The sequence below is a fragment of the Ornithorhynchus anatinus genome, chromosome 20 (assembly GCF_004115215.2).
Source record: "Ornithorhynchus anatinus isolate Pmale09 chromosome 20, mOrnAna1.pri.v4, whole genome shotgun sequence".
Classification (NCBI taxonomy): Eukaryota; Metazoa; Chordata; class Mammalia; order Monotremata; family Ornithorhynchidae; genus Ornithorhynchus; species Ornithorhynchus anatinus.
Window position 1 is genome coordinate 9,314,385 of NC_041747.1, and position 23,945 is coordinate 9,338,329.

Below are 23,945 nucleotides of genomic sequence, written 5' to 3' on the forward strand. Positions count from 1 at the left end.
ACTTAAGGACAATTGTAGATGAACTATTTCCCTGGCGTTTGGCATCTGTTGAATCCTGAAGTTTTCTCAGGAAAAATAAATCAGCAGAAATTAGTTTGCCCAAAATAAAACTAGTGACAGGGTGTTTATAGACTGGAATATGTCTGTTTCATCATATTATTATGGTAAATGGGGGAACATTGCTAAAATTAAACAAGGGGTAGTGAAGGGCAAACAAAGTGATTCGTGCTGTGAGAAATGAATGAAATATAGGGCAGTTGGAAAGTGGACTGTCTGGATCTGCTGATGGTGTATAGTATAAATTATGGATTTTATGCTGGGCTTTTAACTGTTTTAAAGGAAAGGTGAGATAGAGAGAAGCAGCATGGCTTAATGGAAAGAACATAGGCATGGGAGTTGGAGGACAAGGGTTCTAATCCCGGCTCTGCTACTTGCCTACTGTGTGACCTTGGACAAGCCACTTAACTCCTCTGTGTTTCAGTTTCCTCACCTGCGAAGTGGGAATTAAATACCTGTTCTCCCTCTTTAGACTGTGAACTCCATGAAGGATAAGGATTGTGTTTGATCTGATTGTATCATATGTCTCCCAGTGGTTGGCATGGAGTAAGTGCTTAAGAAACACCACAGTTACTAAAATGAATAGGGGAATGTGAGAGATATATACATATATAAACACATATATATGATGGAGATTATATGTACGTGAATTGTGGAATTTTTTGTATTCTGTCACTGACAGTGATGGATGTCTGTAAAATGAAATAAACCTTCAGGCAGTCTGACAAATTTCTAGTTCAGCAGAGTACAGAAACACATCACTGAAATATTCTGTGAACAGACCAATTTGAGGAGCTGTTTCTAAGTGAAAATGAAGCTACAGAAAGTAAAATGTGCTTTTGTAAATGAAGAAATGTGTGAAATGATCCCCAATCATAGTCTATAATTAATCATTTTTCTTTTGAAAGAGCTCTGTTGCTCTCCCTTTGGAACTACTGCCTTCAGGGAAAAATCCCCCAAAATAAATGTTAAATTTAGAAAAATAAGTTGTAAAGGTCCTTGCCATTTAGGACAAATCTTAGTCTCCCTTATTCCTATCCTTTCTCCCACTTACCCCAAGTACACCACCACATTCTTTGAAAACATCAAATTACAATCACTCTCCATTATTAGAGAGAATGCACACACATGCATGTTGTCCTCCATGTTCAAAAATGTCAGAACTAATGAAGAGTTTTGTTTTTTTTTTATCAGTAACACCCAAATTCGATCATTCCTTCTGCATTGTGTGGCTGTGAAAGATTGCTTCTTGTGACAGTGTTGCATCAGGCCTTTGGCAGTTTTCTGGAATTCTCTCTTCTAAGGCAGTTATTTCTTTTCCGGTTGCAGTACACCAGGATGATTTGTTCTACTGGTGTTTGAGATTTTGCTTCATTAAAGCTTTAAAACTTGTGTTCTGTCCACCCTATCTGTGAGTTCTCCATTTCTCCTCAACATAGACCAGCTGTCTGGTATCTTGTAATCAGCCATTCTCAATCAGTCAATCAGTGATACTTATTGAGCACTTACTATGTGCAGAACACTGTACTAAGCACTTGGGAGAGTGCAGTATAACAGAATTAGCAGAAACGTTCCCTGCCCATAACAAACTTACAGTCTAGAATCTTCCAAAGGGCATACCGGCCTTCTTGATACTTGTTTTATTTTGGGGCAGTGTGCATCTTGGATAACAAAGAGCTTTGGTGGAGTTCTGCATTGCCAATGAAGACCCTTAGTTGGGGGTAGATTCTTCCATACTGCATGCTGGTAAACTCCCTGGTACAGCAGGCAAGTGAGTCTATGTCAGTCTAGAGTATTAGGCTGTTTTTATAAAGTAGTCCGTCTCAATGTAGCAAATCCTGAATAACTCTACTGTAGACTTTTCAGTTGTGCTTATAGTTTGTTGAACTGCAAGTTGCTCAGGGGATCAGAATTATATTCCAAACCAGAGCCCTTATCTCTTGTTTTGTGGATTATTATTCTAGTTATCTAATAATTATTCTAATTATTGGCCTGAGTCAGAACTACGGCCCAACCTTCTTCCATTTTGTCGGTGACCTACCCAAGGTTTCAGCATGGGGCAATCTCCAGATTTCGATGGATGCCTCAAGGCAACACCATTTACTTAAGAGTTGTGAGAGTTCAGTCTATGGATGGTGTCAACTGCTTTTGTCCGGTCTGTAACTATCTGAAGGTCTTGGTCCTATTGTCTGCAATTTTCCTAGACCGATGTACTTTGAAGGTCCGATTCCTTGTGATACTGGCATCCAGTCTATCTAGAGGAAGAAAAGATGAAGTGGAAAAGAGAAATCATAAAACACAGTGTAACATGATGTGAAGGGGACTTGTGGGTATAGTGTGGGTACATATATTCTTTTGAAGATACGTCTTCCACGTACATTTTATTTAGCCCTCAGTGCCATGGTGGTGCTCAGTAAACAGAGAAGCAGCATGGCTCAGTGGAAAGAGCCCGGGCTTAGGAGATAGAGGTCATGGGTTCCAATTCCAGCTCCGCCGCTTGCCAGCTCTGTGAATTTGGGCAAGTCACTTAACTTCTCCTTGCCTCAGTTACCTCATCTGTAAAATGGGGATTAAAAACTGACCCTCACGTGGGACAACCTGATAACCTTGTATCCCCCCCCAGTGCTTAGAACAGTGCTTTGCACATAATAAGCACTTAACAAATACCACCATTATTATTAAACTGATGAAAAACAATTTCCCAAGTGAGGACAAAACCAGAAGTGCCTTATAATCATTGGCTTCAAGCAGCTTTCTCCTTTTGCTCCTTTTGAGAAGCAACTTGGCTTAGTGGTTAGAACACGGGGTTGGGAGTCAGAAGATCATGGGTTCTAATCCCTGCTCTGCCTCTTGTCTGCTGTATGACCTTGGGCAAATCACCTCACTTCCTCAGTTACCTCATCTGGAAAATGGGGATTAAGACTGTGAGCTCCAAGTGAGACAACTTGACTACCTTGTACCTACTCCTGCGCTTAGAACAGTGCTTGGCACATAGTAAGCACTTAACAAATACCATAATTATTATTATTGGACATATTGGCTTTGTTCCAATGCTACTCTCCAGATGGCAGTCCTCAGTCCTCTTAAACTCACCAACTTCTTTCCTAATTTTGAGTTTTTCTGACCCCTTGCTCATGTTTAATCACCCTTAGGACTGAGAGTCCCATGGGTACAGGGATTGTGTCTGACCTATCTCGTATCTACCCCAGTGCTTAGTACAGTGCTTGGCAGCACTTAAGAAGTATCACAAATTAATGATTATCGGCTGTTCACCCTTCCCCCCCAACTGGAACCACTTTCTCTCCCTCAAATTCACCAGGCCTCAGCCTTCCCTGTACCTAAACAACACATTTGTATAAATAAGTAAATAAATGATATTTTAAAAATATATATATAATGTATCAATTATATATAATTCCATTATCTTCATCTACAAATAACTGAATTCTGATATTTCATCTTGGCATATTTGAGCCTTGTTCTTTTTTCTACTGCCATTATTTGTGAAGAACTTTGAATATCTGCCTCCCCGTTAGATTTAAAACTCCTTGTGGGCAGGGAATATATGATTTATTACTATTGCAGTTTCCCAACTTAGGTGCTTAACAAATGCCTCAATTATCATTAATAATATAAATAATATATATATTACATGGACTGACATCTGAATATCAAATTTGATTTAAAAGGACAATGATAGAACATAAGTGCTTTGTTCTTCACCTCTTGGTCTGTTAAAATACGACTCTGTGCCATTTATCAAAGGCTGAACTGATTGCTCATAAAAGGGTGCCAGGCCAGCAGCACAAAGTCATTTCACTTACCTGTGGAAAACATTAGGACAAGAACGCAAGTGTCCCTGGACCATCCAGATGAGGTTCTTGGGCTTTTGTTCTTGGAGGAGGTCTGAAATGGGGAAATCCAATGATAAAACAGTGCTCTGCACACAGGAAGCAATCAGTAAATACCACTGATTAAATAAAATGGAGGATTTGTAATGTACTGTAATCCGTCAGTGGAGTGTGGATATGGACCTTAACATCAGAAAACTTCAGTTCTTTTACAGATTCTATCGCTAACCCACTCTATGAACTTTGGCTAAAAGTAGTTGTAATTATTGAGTTCCTACTGAGTCAAGTACACTGTAATAATAATCACCTGGGAAAGAACCCCTAAAGTGTGAAACACATTCCCTGCACTCAGAGAGCTTACACTCTAATGGGGAAGACAGACAAAAGCAAAAGAACTTCTAGGGACCGAGCCTTCATGTATGTCAGTCTCCCTCCCTTGGAAATGGGGATTTCAGCACCCGCTCTTTTATATAGCCCAGGGTTGTTGTGAGGATAAGTAAGACCCTTGGAGCAAGAGTACTTTGGAGAATAAAAGCCTAATTTTGCACAAGGCATTATTTCTAGGCAGAGCCCACGAAACAGTTCTCTCACTAACTAGTGCCAGGGTGTTGTCTGTGAGATTTGACTTTTCAATTACAAGGCTGTCTACAGAGAAGGACCCAGGCCTCTGCTATCATTCCCTTTTGGTCTCTCCAGCTATGGAATGTATAATCTATCCTACTCATAAACCTGGGCTGTAGTAATATGTAGTACATGTGTAATATGTATGTAGTGTGTAGTATGCCGTCTGGGTTTGGCCATGAAGGTAATGTAATACTCCACGGTTCATCTGAGATCATTGATCCATGGCCAGGACTTCTCTTTGACCAGCACTTTATATACATTTTTATTTTAGTAATATTATTAGATTCCATCCTGTGATGGAATAAGATAAATAAAAGGGAGATCTATCAAGGATGGTCCTTCTAGGAAGTGAAATGCATATTTGTTGAGGTAAATTATCTCCTTCCACAAGGCCCAGGCAATTTTAACCACCCTATTGTATTAGCATAAGTTTTCTCTCCAACTTTCTTCCCTCCTCTCACTGCCCAGAAAGAAGCAGTGTGGTCTAGTGGAGCATGGACCGGGGAGTCAGGGAGAGCTGGGTTCTAATCCCGTCTTCCCCTCTTGCGCAACCTTAGATAAGTCACTTAACTTCTCCATGCCTCAGTTTCTTCATCAGTTAAAGGGGATTAAATATCTGTTCTCCCTCCCCTTAGATTGTGAGCCTCCTATGAGACAGAGATTGTATCTCACCTGATTCTCTGGCATCTACCTCAGTAAACACTGAAAAAATACTACAGTTACTATTATTAGAGAGTGTAGGCCCTTCCCCCTCCCCCAAGCACAAAAAATGCTGCTTTACTTAAGAGCAGAGGCAAGGGGCCAGGGTAAATACGGCTCCATATTTCAGGGAAGCGTTGGGCACGGCATCTTTCTGACACCCCACAGGCTGCTGCTGTTGTCTTCTTTAGCGTGGGGACGTCGCTCTTCTGAGATCCCCATATACCAAATGCCTTGTGTCCTGAGGGTCCAGGGTCACACACAAGGGCCTGGTCTGCCTGTCTTTGAGCCAGGCTGGGTGTTTCAAGACTCTGCTGGACAATAGGCAATTATTTCCAGCCCAAACCCAAGTCTTAAACCCTGAAATGAGATTTTAACATTATTTCTTCACTACGAAAGTTCTCCCCACTGATCTTTCAGGAGAACTGCGTTCTGTCTGTAGCTGGCTAACGTGGGCAAGGACCAAACACGTACTCTGCAATATGCTGCCTCTCTGCCCTCTTACTCGCTCAGTGCATTCCGAACCCCAAGGGGAACAAGACTGGCAGGAAAGAGAGAGTGCCAATGGTGCTGTGGAAATCACTAGCTCCCTAGTGACTTCCTCTCTGCAGGTTGTCAGCCTGAAGCCTCAGGATCGAGGCCCATCCATCGTTCCTGATGGGAGATTCCATCCCCTTAGAGATGGCAATGGTAATCATTGTCAGAGTGCCTCATGCATGGTCACAGCCTGGGTTAGGGAGTTCAGCAACCCAGATTTAATTCAGGGCTTCAAAAGAATTTACTGAGTACCTCCTAAGGGTGTAGAGCAGTATACTAAGAATTTGGGGGATTGCAGTCTAGCAGGAGAGACACAGATTATTTCCGATTTACTTCTGATTTGGTGACGATACAGGAAAGTTTCCTTGCTCTCTGTTCCCATTTCCCCAACTTGAATAATAGGGCAAGAACAGCTGCCTTCTGACCGAGTTGAAATTGCAAAGTGCCTGCCGTTCTTTGGGAAAGGAAAATCTAACTAACATTGTCATTTCTTCTGATAAGTGCTTAGCACGGTGCTCTGCACACAGTAAGCTGGAGAAGCAGCGTGGCTCAGTGGAAAGAGCACGGGCTTTGGAGTCAGGGCTCATGAGTTCGAATCCCAGCTCTGCCATTTGTCGGCTGTGTGACTGTGGGCAAGTCACTTAACTTCTCTGTGCCTCAGTTCCCTCATCTGTAAAATGGGGATTAAGACTGTGAGCCCCACGTGGGACGACCTGATTCCCCTGTGTCTACCCCAGCGCTTAGAACAGTGCTCGGCACATAGTAAGCGCTTAACAAATACCAACATTATTATTATTATTAAGCTTTCAATAAATATGATTGGTCGATACCAGTATCAATCTTCACAGCTTCAGTTTGGGAAATGAAGTCGGATTTGACATAATGTGTCATGCAAAACAAATGGAAGCGAGTGAGGCTCAAAGTTTCTTTCTATAGATGTGTTTCTAGACTGCACACCTGCTTCTAATGTTAGTAATTGACTTAGACTGAGTATAGAGAAGCAGCGTGGCTCGGTGGAAAGAGCCCGGGCTTGGGAGTCAGAGGTCATGGGTTTGAATCCCGGCTCTGCCACTTGGCAGCTGTGTGACTGTGGGCAAGTCACTGCACTTCTCTGGCCTCAGTTACCTCATCTGTAAAATGGGGATTAAAAAATGTGAGCCCCAGGTGGGACAATCTGATTACCCTGTCTCTACCCCAGCGCTTAGAACAGTGCTCTGCACATAGTAAGTGCTTAACAAATACCAACATTATTATTATTATTATTATTATTAAAAGCAGAAGCCTTTAAAAAGGAAAAGCTTCAGGTTTCCTTCTTACGAGCACATATCATGCTAGTCTCATTTACTCTTTCTCTTTAACCTTCACCTTCTAAAAGATCAATGTGGTGTAAACCTGGTTGGTAGGTGATCTTTACAAATGGAAATGTCTTAATGTTAGCTTCATTTTTTAACTCGAGATTTCCAAATGACAAGACCAGGGAGTTTGTAGTAGAAAAAAAAAATTCTATTCCGTCTGTCCTCCTTAGCTGTTGCTACCTTGCAGTTTATGACATTCAGAGAGTGGGAGGTCCGATAAACTGAACACGGCAGTCAGCAAGAAATCACATTCCTGATGCAACCGGCAGTCCCTGTTGGGGAAGGCTCCTTCGACTTCGGGCTGTTCCTGTAGTGACTTAGAGAAGGGCTCCGATATTGCAAAATGCCTAGCTTGCTGAAGAAGACTACATTTGGAAAGTGTTACCAAGCACACCAGCACTCGAAGAAATGAACAAGGAGAGCCGTGCCACACTGGTCCTGATGCCCTCCAAAGTACAGTCTGGAAATTGACAAAGTTGAAATCAAAATATAGTCATAACCTTTTTTGGAAGAGTCGGACACAAAAAGGCACACCATTTTCAGGACAGTGAAGGATGCGGTGGGTCAAAATGCATCTTATATCTGGACTCTCAAGTCTGATGTAAGTTTCCATTATGTTGTGTATATTTTTCCCTAAGTATTTTGAGTGCTGTTTGATTCTGCATCCAACTGAAGTCACAGTAGACCAAAGAGTAATCATTATGATTAGCATTTCTACTGTGGGAAGTTGCCTTGTAATTTCAGCTTGAGATTCTTTTTCTTTTATAAATGAAGCAAACTAATAACATGCTGAAATTCGTGACCGACATCTGTGGCAATGAGGCATAGTACGGCACATGAACTATAAGCAAGAGCATATCCAATTGATGTGGGATATAACACTGGATGTATTTTTAATCAACTTTTGCGATGCAGAAGAGAGCACCGACACCCTGGACGGCAAGCGATCCGAATGGTGCTGCATTTAAAACGGTGCCAATGACCCGTATCAATCGAATGAGCTACAGTTAAGGAAGTTCTGGTGGTTGGTTACAAAAGTTTTATTTTTGTTGTTGTTGTTTTGCTCAGAGCACATTTTCCCCTCGGAAACCTCCAACCTGCATCTTCTAGCCTACAAGATCTTTTTGATTCCTTTTCACACCAGATTCTGTGGTGAGCTGTATGAAACTCTGGAGGAAAACTGAAAGTATTCCAGCCTGTCTTTATATCTTGCTTTAACGATGGGGGTAAAAACATCATCAGAGAAAGGAGCCCATCGCTTCCAACAGCTTTACACGGCATGGGGATACAGAGACGGATGGTGACCAAAAGCTTCAGTTTGCTCTCTTTTCCACAATTCCATCTCCACCAAGCTCAGGCTTAGAAATGGATATTCTTTGTGAAGAGGAGAGTACTGTGACCCAAACTGCCAACTCCCTAATCCAACTAAATCATGACCGAAGCCTGCTCAAGGCAGATTTTATCTCTGGAGAGGCTAACATTTCTGATGTTCTTAACTGGACGGTGGATGCTGAAAACCTAACTAACGTTTCATGTGAAGGAAATCTCACTCCACCCTGTAACGTGCTCTTTCATGTCCAAGAGAAAAACTGGCCAGCCCTGCTGACGGCTGTGGTGATCATTTTAACTATTGCTGGAAACATCCTCGTCATCATGGCAGTCTCACTGGAGAAAAAGCTGCAGAATGCCACCAATTATTTTCTGATGTCCCTTGCCATAGCAGATATGCTGTTGGGTTTCTTTGTTATGCCAGTGTCAATGTTAAACATTCTGTATGGTGAGTACAGAACGCCTGCGTTCTCAGGAGATTTAAAGTGCATGTGCTCAGTAGCTCGGACCAAAGTGCCCCAAACCAAAAATATAAGCACCAGGAACTTTTCAGACTTAATCTTTGCGTGGCTCTGTTGGGAGGGAAAGAACACCCTGATTATTACCGATCCAAGGCAATGCTTTTGAATTCTGAAATCAGGGCCACTGTATAATCCTTGTAATTTTAGGCAAGATGGTTATAGACTATTTTTATTTCCAGCCTAAGCTTTGCTCTCTGAAGCTTGAGCAAGTTTTCTAGAAATCCAAATGAGTGTTGACTTAGGTAAGTTATTCAAAAAAGCAGCATTCTTACCTGTCATTCTGCATCTGCTCGACTTTTGCTGCTTGCAGTTCCAGGGTGAATACATCAATTTGTCCGAACTGGGTTTCCGTCACCTAGCTCGCACCATTCCTAAAGAGGTAGTAAAGCCGGGTCAGTTCGGAGGGAGCATTTATTTGCTGAGCAAACACGAACAGACCGGTGGGCTCGCAGTTAAAATGCGGAGCATCAATTAGGAAGTAAAGTAATTGCCCCCGTTGTCAACGTTCAACGTCCCGGGGAGCCTCCTTTATTTCTCCCGGTTTGAATTATGCCAGCAATCCTTTCGATTGGCGCGTGGAAGGGAGGGGTGGTAGAAAAGGAGGAAGTTTAAGGGAAGGGGGATGAAAAGTGATAAGGGGGTGCCCCTCGCTCAGCTTTGAAATGTTTGCCTGCACTGTAAACCAGCCCATCGCCTCTTCTGCACATATTTTTACAGGCTCAGCCGGGAGCTGAGTGTGTGCTCTTTCTCTATCTTTTTTCTTTTCTTTTTTTTAAAAAAACCTTTCAGGCAGCTGACAGAAACAGACTGGAGCAGCAATGCAAAGGTTAAACCCAAACGTCTCCAGTTTGCACATAGTAAGCGCTTAAGAAATACCATCCTTATTATGATGATTATTATTAAATCCGGGGATCGATCGCTTTGGCAAAACGAGGGAGAGAGGCCGGGGAGAAGCGGGTCTGGGGCTTTTCCGCCTTAAACCCGAGCTTGAGGTGGCACGAAAAGGAGACCCGGTGGGAGGCTGGGGATGGGCGAGGGCGAAGAGCGGCCGCGGCGGGGCTGCAAAATGAGCTCGGCGGGGCGAGGCGAAGCCACGGTGGGACCGAGGCACGGGGGAGATGGCATTTCAAGCGCAGCTGGTGGAGCATTTCCAGGTGGGGAGGCTGAGGTCCCAGCTCCCGGCAGGCGGGGCGGGATGGTTGGGGAGGTTGAGGTGGAGGCCGGCAGGGGCCCGGGCCGGGCGGGGCGCCCGGGACCAACACGTGCTACTCAGCGCTCCGGCCGCCGGGACGCAGCGCCCCCTGCCGCCCGCGCCGCGCTCCTGCAGGACAAACGGGGACCTCCCCCCCACCCCCCCCCCCCGCCCCAACCCGCTCCTCCCGGGCCTCTCTCCCAACCTCGCTTTGCCAAAGCGATCGATCCCCGCATTTAATAATAATAATGATGGTATTTGTTAAGCGCTTCCTCTGTGCAGAGCACTGTTCTAAGCCCTGGGGAAGATACAGGGTCGTCAGATCGTCCCTCGTGGGGCTCACGTTTTTCAATCCCCATTTTTACAGATGAGGTAGGTGAGGCACAGAGAAGTGAAGTGACTTGCCCAAGGTCACACGGCAGACAAGTGGCGGAGCCGGGATTAGAACCCACGACCTCTGACTCCCAAGCCCGGGCTCGATGGTATTTGTTAAGCGCTTACTAGGTGCCGAGCACTGTTCTAAGCCCTGGGGGGATACAAGGTGATCAGGTTGTCCCACATAATAGTAATAACGTTGGTATTTTGTTAAGCGCTTACTATGTGCCGAGCACTGTTCTAAGCGCTGGGGGGATACAAGGTGATCAGGTTGTAGCACATAATAGTAATAACGTTGGCATTTTGTTAAGCACTTACTAGGTGCCAAGGACTGTTCTAAGCGCTGGGGAGATACAAGCTGATCAGGTTGTCCCACATAATAGTAATAACGTTGGTATTTGGTTAAGCGCTTACTGTGTGCCAAGCACTGTTCTAAGCGCTGGGGTACATATAGGGTAATCAGGTTGTCCCACGTGAGGCTCACAGTCTTAATCCCCATTTTACAGATGAGGGAACTGAGGCCTAGAGAAGTTGTGACTTGCCCAAAGTCATCCAGCTGACGAGCGGCGGGGCCGGGATTAGAACCCACGACCTCTGACTCTCAAACCCGGGCTCTTTCCATTGAGCCACACTGCTTCCCTTTAATCGCCTCTGCAAAAATTCTCCCCGAGCCCCCGCTTAAAAAACTCGGCAGAGGCAAGTAAGGCAGCAACCGAATCGTAGCCTCTTAACTCTTTTCCCCAGCCCCTTGACCCTTCCTTTTTTACACGCCACCCAAATTTTTAGAGAAAGACAAAGTTACAATCGTAATGGGTTCTTTTTGTAAAGGGTGTGGGCAGGGATCGGGTCTACCAAATTTGTGGACTGTACTCTTCCATGAGGGTAGTACAGACATCTGCATTCATTCATTCAATCATATTTATTGAGTGCTTAATGCACGTTAAGCACTATACCTGGAGCTTGGGAGAGTACAAGAAAGCAACAGACACATTCCTGCACACAGCCAGCTCACACCCAAGTGCTTAGTAAATGCCACTGATTGATTATTAATCAACTGTGTAGACAGATCATCCCAATTGAGGAGCTGTAGAACTACCGCACTCTAGTCTGACTTCAGAACTAATGCACGATGGCATGCATTTCGTGGATAGCCCAGAGCCTTGACCTGGGAGGGCATCATATTACCTAAAACTATTAATGGTCATTCAATTCCCCACACCACCTATTGAGTAGGCGGAAGGGCACACCTGCATCACATGGTAAGAAGTGTAGAACATACGCAATAAAGGCTCAGTGGTGCGCGGTGCATAAAGCTAAGTTGTTGATGTTAAGTATTTCCGTTGCAGGATACAACTGGCCTTTCCCCACCAAGCTCTGTCCAGTGTGGATATATATGGACGTGCTTTTCTCCACGGCCTCCATCATGCACCTCTGTGCAATCTCGCTGGATCGCTACATTGCCATCCGAAATCCCATTCAGCACAGCCGCTTCAACTCGAGAACCAAGGCGTTTGTGAAAATAATAGCTGTTTGGACCATATCCGTGGGTAAGTGCGTGGGGTTTTGTACTCACAGTACAGTATCCTACTCCAAGGGGCTTGATGTTTTTGCCCCAAACAACTGCTTGCTTTGTCACAATTTACATCTTAATTGTGTTTTAAAGTCTCCTGATGAACAGACTCCAAGAGAACCCTCCAGGCAAGAGGGTACACATTAAAGGATTTCAGTGGCACTGCTTCTGATGGGTTGACTGTATTTACATCCTTTCGATATAGATTATCCATCCCCAACTTGACAAGCAGAAAGGCACAGGTGATGAAAGTTGAGGGGAAAAGCTCAAAGTCATTTGGTTGAATTGCTTCTGACACCTCATCCTGGCCAACTTTGGCCGGAGAGGCTTGGCTTAGTTTGATGAAAGAATAACAGAATTGAAGAGGTATTGAAGAGAACACCCGCTGTCTGAACTACTTGGGATAAAAGAGAAGTTCAGAAAATCAAAAATTCAGTTAACGATGCAAAATGTGGTTTGTCTGTGTGACGGGAAGATCAAGCCCCAAGTTTGGTCATTGTTTCCTCTACCATTTTACTATTTATTATCAACCAGGAGAGTTGGTCAGTCAGTGCGGCATTTGTGTGCGGAGCGCTTTACTAAGCGCTTGGGAAAGTATAATAGAATCAGAATCCATGTCCTGACGGATCTTACAACCTGGCAAGGAAGACAGATGCTAACATCAGTTAGCAGGTAACAATAAAGAATAGAATATAATCCGCTCTAAAGTACAGAGTATATAATAGAGCAGTGCAGTTTAGGCAGGCTCAGATTTTCTTTTAGTGGCTCTGGTTAGAGATTTGTAGGAGAGCAAATTATACTGTGGCCATAATTGCTGTAGCCAAAAGCTGGAGGCAGGACTCAGCTGCTGAGGCAATCTTAGCCTCACTCTCAGCTTATGTCCGTGGTGGCCATGGTAGCCTTGGTGATTGCAGCTTCTTCGCGGACTCTTGCCCCTGCTCTTCCACTTCGTCCCGTGCTTCCAGGGTTCTGGCCTCCACCAGTTCTTCAACAAGCATGAAGTCATGGGAAGATTAGGTAAAAATAGAAATTTCAGGTCCTGCTACCAGCATGATAGGCAAAGCCAGGGCCACTTTCTTTCAGTGAGCTCGCCATTCCATTCGAGTTCTTTTTCCCCAACTGTAGAGCCTTAGGCACTATTTGAATCCAGAGGAATGCAGACTCTGTTTTATCTAGGAAGCAACATGGCTTAGTGGAAAGAGCTCAGGTTGGAAGTCAGAGGATCAGAGTTCTAATCCTGGCTCTGCCCCTTACCTGCTATGTGACTTTGGGGAAGGCACTTCTTTGTGCCTCAGTTCCCTCATCTGCAAAAGGGGATTTGATACCTGCTCTCCTTTCTACATAGATTTTGAGCCTCATATGGGACCTGTGTGTATCTACCCCAGTGCTTAAAGCAGTGCTTGGCACATAGTGAGCACTTAACCAAAACCACAAAAATTACTATTATTATTATTATCCTTATATGTCTAAGGACGTGGTTCTGTCTTCTCCTTACTCCAGTGTACTCTGTTGTGTCTCTACATATTTCTCACACACACAAACACACACACACTCACGTTTACAAGCAATTCTGATTTTTCCATCAATTCAGGCCACCCAGCAACAGCAATCTGTCCCTGACATGATCCGTGAAGCCTGTGTTTTCATGTGCCCCTGGCTGCTTCCAGGTGACAGCCAAAGGACAATCATGTAATCCCTGAGTGTGGAACATCACTATCCTCAGCTGGCCCCAACCCTGGCCCTGTGGCTGGATCGGTATCAGAAAAGGAAAAGAAAGTTTTGACAAATCCATCTTCAGAATACCCTTTTCCCTCATTTTCATAGATCCAGTATTTGTTTCCATGGATACCGATTGGCAAGGCTGCCGGTAGCCAGCCGCAGGGAGAGAGAGAAGGCTGCCGTGCAGATTTTGGCTTCCAGCTGTTAGAGGAAAGCTAAAATCCACACTTTGTCTCTTCATCCAGTGTAGTGCGCTCAGCACAGTGGGAAGGAAAGTCTTCATAATTCAGTACAACCCTTTTTGAGCATCTTTCATTAAATAAATTAGATTAGTAAGACTTTCATTGGGACATATTTACATTTCTCATAGATGCAAAAGTCCTCAAGGAGCGAGACAGTGTTACGATCTAACACTCTTACATTGCCCAGGCAGCCAAAAACACTGGCTTATCAGGACATCTCAGGATCACTACACCCACCACGATTTTCTTGAATCAATCAATCAATCAATCATATTTAATGAGTGCTTACTCTGTGCAGAGCACCATACTAAGCGCTAAGGAGAATACAGTATAACAAAATTGGTTGACACATTTCCTGCCCGCAACAAAGGGAAGTTCTCTGTTGATCCTCATGAAGTTTCCCCGCTAACTCCCCTCCTATAATGCTCCAGGAAAACACAAAATGGGAACCCCCAAACCAGGGAAATGGATTCCTCTTCACCTCACCAAGCCAACTGAAAAGATGCTTTTTCTTTAAGCTGTCCTTTTTTCTCTATATCTAAATTAGTATTTCCCAGGTAACAAGAGTGCTACCCCTTAGTTATCACTGGTTTGATTGCTCCTTTAATATTTCCATTTAAATGTTACTTTTTCCTTCTTAGGTTGGCAAAGTGTTATGGGAGGGAAATTGGTGATGCCTCCCAGAGGCCAACTCTAGATGCTCACTACATACTAGCAGCCAGAGACCCAGGAGTCCTGTCCCCCAAATCCAAGGGGAATGTGGGAGACCCCGGGGCTAGATTGGGTCCCTCGGGAGATGGTCTGGCCCAAAGTACCCTGGCAGATCAGAGGGGATGGTGGATGAAGCGAAGCGTGGTCTGGATTGGACAGGTCACCCAGCCTGAGGTGATAAGATTTGGGGCTCTCCACTGGTTGCTCCTGGACTGGGAGAGTGTGACTAGACCCAGTTGCCAGTGGACTCCTACTGCCACAGTACATCCTCCCAGCTGTTCCCCTTGCCTCTGATTATCCCTTGAGGAATCTGTGGTTTTTTGGGGGAAGAGGGGGACTCAAAAATAGTCCAACTGTGGCCATGAAGCAATCCCAAGATTTGGGAAGCCTCTTATGGTAGTGACCCTGAAGCGCAGATGGGGAGGGGTGGCTCACTCTGTCTACCTGTGCCACTGCTGATTGTAGGATAATGAAGCTGTGGTGGCAGGGGAGAGTCTACCGTGAAAAAGTGGCTTTGTTGCTCTTCTGTGCAGTGCAAGCATTGGTTCTCCTCAAAGGCAGGGATCATGACTACTTGCTCTAAGGCACTCGCCCAAGGACTTAGTCCAGTTCTCTGCACAGTGAAAACATTTATAAAATACAAAATAAACCCTCAATAAATTACCACTGACTGATTGAGTCATTGGTAGCCTTTGGAGAGACTTCCAAAGAGTAAATTGTAATGAGTCAAATGGTCTTCTAATTCCCAAGGGCAATCTGATTCCAGCTTAACCCCCGAGGCTCAAACGTATCTGGTCTAGGGGCCAATCCTTGCCAGTGGCTACAGGGAAACTGGTGCTAGGCCCCAGATGGTACTGTGCCAATCCCAGATCCTCCGAACAGCAAATGAAACCCAAAAGAAAGCCCAAGAACCAACCTGGTCTTCCTTGGATAGTCAAAACTGGGCAGAAACAGCCCCTGCCTGAGTTGCTGCTCTTGGAAGTAGATTTTCTCATCAAAATCATATGCTGAATCAACCCCAGACTGCTCAGCCAGAACTGGCCAGACTGACATTTAGCAAGTTGAGTGGCCATTTTTGCTGTCTGCATCCTTTTCTCTTTGGACAATTCCTTACCTCTCACAGAGTATTGAAGCTGACTTTAGGTTATTTGAAAACAAAGGAAGGAAGGAACCAAGTGTTCAAATGATCACCCAAGGGAGCTTGGTGAACTGATAGCCGCTGATAGTCAGGGTTTTCAGGTCACTACAGGGACTTTCTCCTGCTCTTCTGCAGCTCTGACAGCCCTTAAACTCTGTGGAGTTCCCTAGAGACTCTCTATCTTTAGCCTGGAAAGGAAGTTTCAATATATCAATTTTCATTCTGAAGAAGATAAAGCAGGGTATTTGCCTGCCTTTGGTAGGGTAGTAAAATCGGTCTTCAAGTTCAGAGATAACATTGCTGACTGCGAGACATGAGCATGTGCCACTGAGAGAAGCTCTCACATACTTTATCCTTGAAAAGAAAGTAGTTCTGGCCCTTTGACATTTGAGTTGAGCATTGTTCAGTCATCAGTGGTTAAGACTAGAAAGTTCTGTCACTACCAGCCAGACAGGAATTTGAGTTATTTTGCGATAGGAGATTTGTTAAAAGTCCCTCCCTGGATGCATGGGTTGATAGATAGATGGGTAGATATTTAGATAGATAATGAATCAAAGAGTCAGTAAAGCCCCTGAGTTGTAATCCCTTCTTTGCCACATATCTGCTGTGAGACCTTGGGCAAGTTACTTAACTTCTCTGTGCCTAGGTTACTTCATTTGTAAAATGAGAATTAATAATGTGATAGTCTAATATGGCGGGCTTTATCTGCAGCATTTCAGTACAAGGATAAAGGTCACAGAAGTCATGATACAGAAAAACAAAAGAGGCAAGAGAATAGAAAACATTTCTCCTCAAGATTTAGGGTGCGTTTTGAACATTGTAATCATTAAATTAATATTACTGGTTGCAATAGAGCAGCAGTGTGGCTATAGAGGATAGAATATGGGCCTGGGAATCAGAAGAACCTAAGCTCTAATCCCGGCTACCCTGCTTATCTGCCATGTGACCTTGGGCAAGTCACTTCACTTCTCTCAGCCTCAGTTACTTCTTCTGTAAAATGGGGATTAAGAATTTGAGCCCCATGTGGGACAGGGATTGTGTCCAACCTGATTAACTTGTATCTACCCCAGCACTTAGAACAGTGCTTAACAAGTAACATAATTATTAGTATTTGTAGTAGTAATGCTAAGGTTCAAGAGAAAGCTGGAAGCTGCAGAGAATTAAGTAGTAAGTTTTTCTCACCAAAAAACTGTGTCTATAAATAAAATCTGGGTTTCATGTTTGGAGTTTTAATGTTCAAAGAAGGAAACCCCTGGAGTTTGAGACAGGAAGTGGTAGAATTAGAGAAATAAAATAGATCCAAAAGTCTTGGCCATATGTAAATTCCAAATGAGGTTTGGAGATTTGTGCATGAAGTATTTCTGTTCAGACAAATAATGTCTGTCTTTGCAGCTTCCTCTGGGTGAGGCAAGTAAATACCATTGAGTGAGGTAGGATTTCACTGAGGAAATCCCAGAAGAAGGATAAAAGGTATAGGAGAGAAGATAATTAAAGGGAAGGAGAGAAAAGAAGGAATTCAAAAGGTAAGAAAGGATGAGAACGGCCCCGAGGAAACAAAGTCAATCTGATGTAAACAGAAGTGCTGAAAATATGCTGCTGAAAATATGCTTACCTGCAGTGAATTATTCCTGCCTTATTTTAATTTTTGAAAAGAAGATTTTCCTCAGCATTTTTAATTTTTAGAGGCAGATTTGCTGTTTCCAGCTAAAAGAAACAACCCCAAAAGAGAATTAGCCCATTACAGTATTTTACCTATAAGGGAAATGACACATGCTGCCTTTGTCTCTCTGCTAACCTTCCTGTGTCCACATCCATTCTTCAGGATCAGATTCAGACACCAAAACTCTGTTGTTATTCCTCACATTAGAAGAGTTTCTGGATTTCAGAGCTGGGCTTCTGTCCCTTTGGACATTATTCTATCACATGTATTTTCCCTGTGAAATAGAGATTGGATTTCTGGGCAAGGAAGAAAGGTGAGGAAAGATTAATTTACCAGTGATGATGTGTGAAGGCTCAAAATGAAGTTTAGCTGGGAATATTAGGACATAAACAAGCCAATCCTGGACCCTGCCTGTGGACCCTACAGCCCAAGATTCTGTCAGGAGTCTGGCAACAAGGTGCTTGGAAGGAACCATATGGTCTTCATCTTCTTGGACATCTATCCTAGTTGTCCCAGATATGCTTTCACATTCCTAATATATCATGGTATGGACTGCTTGTCCATGAATTTATCCAAACCCCACTTGAGAGGTCGGGGGGAGAAAGAGGAGATCAAGGTACAGTGAATGGGTTGGCCATTAGAAGAGCTAGAAGAGAGAAGTGGGTGGCCTGGGTTGTAGTAGGAAATCAGGGCGGTAAGGTAGGAGGGGACAAGGAGATTGAGTGATTTAAAGCTGATGGTGAGGAGTTTCAGTTCGATGTGGAGGATTTTGAGGAGTGGGGAAACATGGACTGAACAGTTTTGTAGAAAAATGTCCCGGGCAACAGAGTGAAGTTTGGACTGGAGCTGGGAGACAGAAGGCAGTTTGAGACCCTGTTCTACTCATCTGAGTTCCTTTTTCCTCTCAGCTTCATCCATCTCCCAGATAGTCATTCAGCAGAGACTACTTAGATTTTATAGCGCCTTTTCACCTTCAAATGATCCAGAGGACTTTCAGCTACATTATATACATATCAAATTATTATATATATATACATATATAATGTATATATAATATTTGTGTGGATCATTCATCTACTACTGAAATGGTACCACCCCAAAAACATAACAAAACAGTCATTCCAGGGGATGAGCAGCACTTCATCCCAAGCGCTTAGTACAGTGCTCTGCACATAGTAAGCGCTCAATAAATACTATTGAATGAATGAATGAATACTCAACTGAGATGGTGTTTTTCCTTTGTTTTTCTCAAAGGATGATGTGTATCAACTGGGAACATTTGGGGAAAATGTTTGATGGGCAACGTATAATGATCCAAGTTGGAAATTGTCCAAGAAGCCAGGGATGCCACTTTCAACCCAATAAACTCCTTGAAATGCATTTCTCTGCACCACCCACTGAGCGCTCTGAACAAATGTGAAATCTTAATGACAAGCAGTTAGAGCTTTGGATACTATTTCATCTCTATGCAGCACCGTGTCCTTTGCAACTGTGTTGGGCTTGACTCTGAGCCAGCTTGGTGCTATTACCAACCAGAAAAACTTGCCATTCCCCTTCATCTTTTTTTTTTTTAAAGGTAAAGGCTTACTATGTTCCAGGCACTGTACTAAGCACTGGGGTAGATACAAGATAATCAGTTTGGACACAGTCCATGTCCCAAAAGGGGTTCACAGCCTTAATCCTCATTTTACAGATGAGATAACCGAGGCACAGAGGAGTTAAGTGATTTGCCCAAGGTCACACAGCAGGCAACAGCTGGAGCCCTCATCCTGCTGAGGGGATGGCTTACTTGGGTAGCAAGTGCCTGCTCCCTGGCATATGACCTCTGTGGGGAAAAGAGAAATCATTGCCCAAAATAGCTTCTCATTACTTGAGGGATAAAGAGCCAAAAAGGCTGAAAATAGAAGCACACCTTATTTTTCTGGACACAAAAACCCTGTCACAGTCACTCTATTGATTTGTGTTATCTCAGGTTTCCAGTTGCCTTTAGGTGTTAGTGAATTTGAAGAGAACACCCACAAAAAATTCTCCCTTTGCAGACCCACAAATCACCCCTCTGCTTCAGGCTTGGATGGTTGATGAATTTCCTTTGTTCTCCTAATTTTCCCTCCAGAATTCTGGTACACTGATTCAGCTGGTGGCAAAGTAAATAAGAACTGACATTGCTTCCTCTCTATTTTTAGTCATCTTTTTATTTTGTATTCTCTAGGAATTCATTACACTCCTGTTTTTAAGGAAATGGTATTCAGTTGGTACTATCATACACTCTTTATTTTGAATATATAATTGGAGGTGTTGTCTCTGAATCTCTGGCTCAGAGATGGTCCACGGAGGAGGCAGACTGGGGCACAAGGAGTCATCGTTTAGCAATGGGTCCTGAGCCCCAAAATAGCCCCTTACCACCTGTCACTATCCTGAAGCAGATTCCCTTCTCCCTCTCTCCCTCCCTCCCACTGATTAGCCCCAGCCCTAACTCTGGCTTTCAGAGAGTGGGATGGGATAAATCCTGCAGTTATGGAAGGCCAAATATGATCTTCCTCACCTCTTGCTGGTTCATTAAGGAATTGACTCAATTTTAGTAATTTGTGTGTGCACACCCACACACACCCACACAGATACACCCCCCCCCAGACATCATGACTCATCTCCGCTAGACTGTAATTGTAATTATTTATATTAATATCTGTCTTCCCCTCTAGACCGGAAGCCTGTTGTGGGCAGGGAACATATCTGCCAACTTTGTTATATTGTATTGTCCCGAATGCTTAGTTCAGTGCTCTGCACCCAGAAAGAGCTCAATAAATACCATTGATTAATGATTGGCTCAGAGGTAAATAGCCAAGTAATTCAGGCCTGAAAAATGATTCTTGCCAGAAAAACCTAGGAAATTGATGCAAGGTGTATGTTTTGGGCCTGAAATTTCCTAGGTAATTGCTCAGTTCTTCCTTTGACTTTAGTAATATAAATCTGTCACTTTCCTGGAATGAAGTTGACCTCTGTATCATTCCTGTCTGGTCCAGTGTTATAAAATCTGCTTGCCATCTTTTTACAGTCCGTTAGCTTGAACTATTAAGATATTTCTCTGATATTTAGCATAGATATCCTCCTGTATTTTTCCTCCTTTATTTAGAACGACTACTACCGCTGCTCCTTCTTCTGCCTTTCAAGGCTGTGGAGTTTGTTTCCTTCACTTGTATTATGACCTTGAATTAGTCACAGGCTGAGCCTCTTCCCAGCAGAAGTCCTTTTATTCCCCCTCAGCTGGATGACAGTTCACACCCAGCTTATGAGCCTAGACTTGCTGTTATCTCATTCTGCAAAGCTGCATAAAACTAAATCCTCCATAACCGAATTATGGTTACACAACATTCTTAACACGAATACGTGGAAAGAGCAGGGGTCTGGGAGGAAGGAGTTCTGTTTCCAGTTCTGCCACTGCCTTAACACCATGATCTGCGACGAGTCACATTGCTCACTTTCCCCCTCTGAAAATTAGAAACAAAGATGCTTGTCCTTGTGGCCAGGTTAAAGCTTTTTTGGGACCCCCAGGCCAAAATCTGACTCTGGCCACCTTCCTTTGAGTTAAAACATGTGTCTCTGCCGTCCTACCCACATGCCCCTCTATGGAGCCTATCCCTATCTGGAGCTGAGGCAAAAGCAGGTGAATGTGTGGGAGGGTGCAGTTATGTTGGGCCCGGGGGCGCCCGAGGATGGAGGGTTGGACCCTTTAGCCCAGTGGTTAAGGGGAACCTCACTATCCTTTCTTTCTTCCAACTGTGGAAGGGTATTATAGGATGTTAGACATGAATGCCCTTCTTCCTTTCCTTTCTCTTGCCTTTTTTCCCCCTCTTCTTTCCTCCGGTGGTTTCTTTCACTCGTTTTTTTTCTATCTTTTCTTCCCCCCTCCTGTGTTCAGTATTATAGAACTAGTACTTTAAAAAAATTTAAAATTTATATTTTCTCCTTGAGTTAGCCTTCTATTTCTCTGTTTTCAAACATCAATCTATCACTCAATTTTGATAGTATACATATATTTCTATTACAAATCATATATATATATATGTATATATTTCTATTATGAATCATTTGAAAGGAAGTTGTTGCTGGCATGCATCTATTCCATCTCAGTTCCTGTGGTCTCTATTACTCTCTTTCTTGTTTTCCAGCTGTGAAATCTGCTGGGGAAACAACTCTATTTTATTCAACACCATTCTCTAGATGCCTAAGAGCCATCGAATCTTGTTACTTCTCTAATGGGTGCTCTCAATTCAGCCACTCATGGCCATTCCCCAGTCCATTGCCCATGTGCCAAGCAGTTACAGGGTGCTGAGAACCGAAGTCCAGGCTAAAAAAGTTACAGTGCCATTTTTAAAGGCCTGATGCCTGCCCTTATGGAGTGTAGCATCTAAGGAGCGGGTAGTATGGGCAGGGAGTGAGAGGGAGAAGATGACACCTGTAACAAACTTCAAATTGCAAGAATTTAGTCTGGAGAAGCTATATCATTAATTGAAACATTTTCATGTTGCCCCTGCCAGAAAGTGAATACTGGGCTGGATGCGTCTGACCCAGCAATGACTTTTGTTCTTATGGCCTTACCTTTGCATTGGCCAACAATGCTGTTTCTAGTATTGGGATTCAGCTGGAGCATCCAAGCCTGTAGTTTCTGACCTCTCTCAATTTCTAGATCTCTGTGCCATCTTACACCGATCATTTCACCTCTATGCCTCTGTTTCCCTATAGGCAAAGCAAAATGGGTAGAACCTTTCAATCAATCATAATTACTGAACACTTACTATACGTAGAGCACTGTACTAAGCGTTTGGGAGAGTGCAATATAACCGAGTTGGTAGATGTATTTGCTGCCCACGATGAGCTTGCAGTCTAGAAGGAGAGACAGATGATATAAACAGATAAATTATGGATGTGTACATAAGTGCTGTAGGGCTTAGGGAGGAGGTGAATAAAGGTGTAAACCCAAGTACATCCTTTTGGACCTTCACATGCCAGAAAATGTTTTGTGAGTACAAAGTAGTTATGCATATTTTTACAAGGCACATCAGTTACTGTTGTATATTTAGAAAACAGAGAAAGTAATTTCAGAAAGAATGAACTGAGCCTAAAAGTTTGTAAGAGGCAGAGTAGCATCATCCCAAATCCTTTAACGCAGATAGAGAATGAAATTGCTTTTCATTGTACTGAGCATAAAATGCTGATATTTCAATGATACAGAGATTTTAGAAAAGGAAAAATAAAGAAGATTTATTGGATCACTGCTCTACTTTTAGCTTTATGGCATATTACTCAGAGGAGAAAGTTGTATGCACAAAAATGTAAAGGAGAAGGGGCGTGGGGAGATGATATGACCTATTAAGAAGTCACTGTCATAGCAAAGCCATAAAGAGCAGTAAACTCTGAGATCCTGAGGAAATTCCAATCCAGAAGAAGTCTTACTGCTTAGAAGTCAGCACTGGCTTTCCCTCCACATAAAGAAAGCACTGAGGACTTTCCTCAGGAATTCAGAGACACTCCCAGTTCTCCACCTTCAAGAAAAGGGGTAAGAGAGCTGACTGCAGAACCTAATATAGTATCTCACTGGACTACAAGCTCCAAGGCAAACTCCTTCTGGCCTGGCTTCTGAAAAATATGGTTTAAAAGGCAACACAAGAATCCCTTTGGAGCTTGAAAAAATTATCAGAATCCATGATGCCAGGGTTGGCTAAATCATCTTTAGAAGAGTGTTGTCTGATCATTTCCCCATCATCTTTTGAGGAAAGCAGGATTTTTTGTTGTTGTTGTTAAATGGTGTTTATTAAGTGCTTACTACGTGCCAGGCACTGAACCAAACCCTGGGGTAGATACAAGCTAATCAGGTGGGACACAGTTCATGTCCTACATGGGGGTCTCAGTCTTAATCCCCATTTTATAGATGAGGTAACTGACACACAGTGAAGTGAAGTGACTTTTCCAAGGTCACACAGCAGACAAGTGGCAGAGCCAGGATTAGACTCTAGGTCCTCCCAGGTCCTTGGTCTTTCCGCTAGACCACTCTACTTCTAAGGTTGTATACTTAGTACAGTTTTGCCCACCTTACTGTAATCAGAATACAAAAGGAAGCCAGGGTCAGAAGTCAATTCCAGTCCTTGAGAAAGTCTTTCAACTCAACAGTCTGAGAGCATCACCCAAAGTCTTGAATATTCTGTACTTAGGATATGAATTTTTTTTAATTTTAAAACCATGATTTGGGGGGTAATTATTAGTTGTTTATATCTTAATTTGGGGTAAAATTGGTTTCAGTTTTTTAAATTTTGAAAGTGGAGTGTTTTATTTTAAATACCATATTTTCTCAGCTGTTTTCAAGTGTATTA

The 23,945-nt window shown here is 43.4% G+C and overlaps 1 protein-coding gene and 1 long non-coding RNA gene across 3 annotated transcripts in view; one reads left to right on the plus strand and one right to left on the minus strand.

The window, feature by feature from the left end:
* Nucleotides 1-1,226: 1,226 nt before the first annotated feature.
* Nucleotides 1,227-10,097, minus strand: LOC103170465. 2 transcript variants are annotated; one of them, XR_486194.3, is made up of 3 exons: nucleotides 9,246-10,097; nucleotides 3,882-3,963; nucleotides 1,227-2,312 (listed from the first exon to the last, which is right to left on the minus strand). It is a non-coding gene; the product is annotated as an uncharacterized LOC103170465 (long non-coding RNA). The 2 variants fall into 2 exon arrangements; XR_003753871.2 differs by having other exon boundaries at nucleotides 3,882-3,997.
* The window catches only part of HTR2A (5-hydroxytryptamine receptor 2A), a 30,253-nt gene continuing 13,663 nt past the window's right edge, over nucleotides 7,356-23,945 (plus strand). Inside the window, exons 1-2 of the mRNA XM_001514118.4 lie at nucleotides 7,356-8,900; nucleotides 11,887-12,087. Coding sequence (XP_001514168.1) covers nucleotides 8,489-8,900; nucleotides 11,887-12,087 — 613 coding nt within the window. The 5' untranslated portion in view covers nucleotides 7,356-8,488. The remainder of the gene's footprint in view (nucleotides 8,901-11,886; nucleotides 12,088-23,945) is intronic.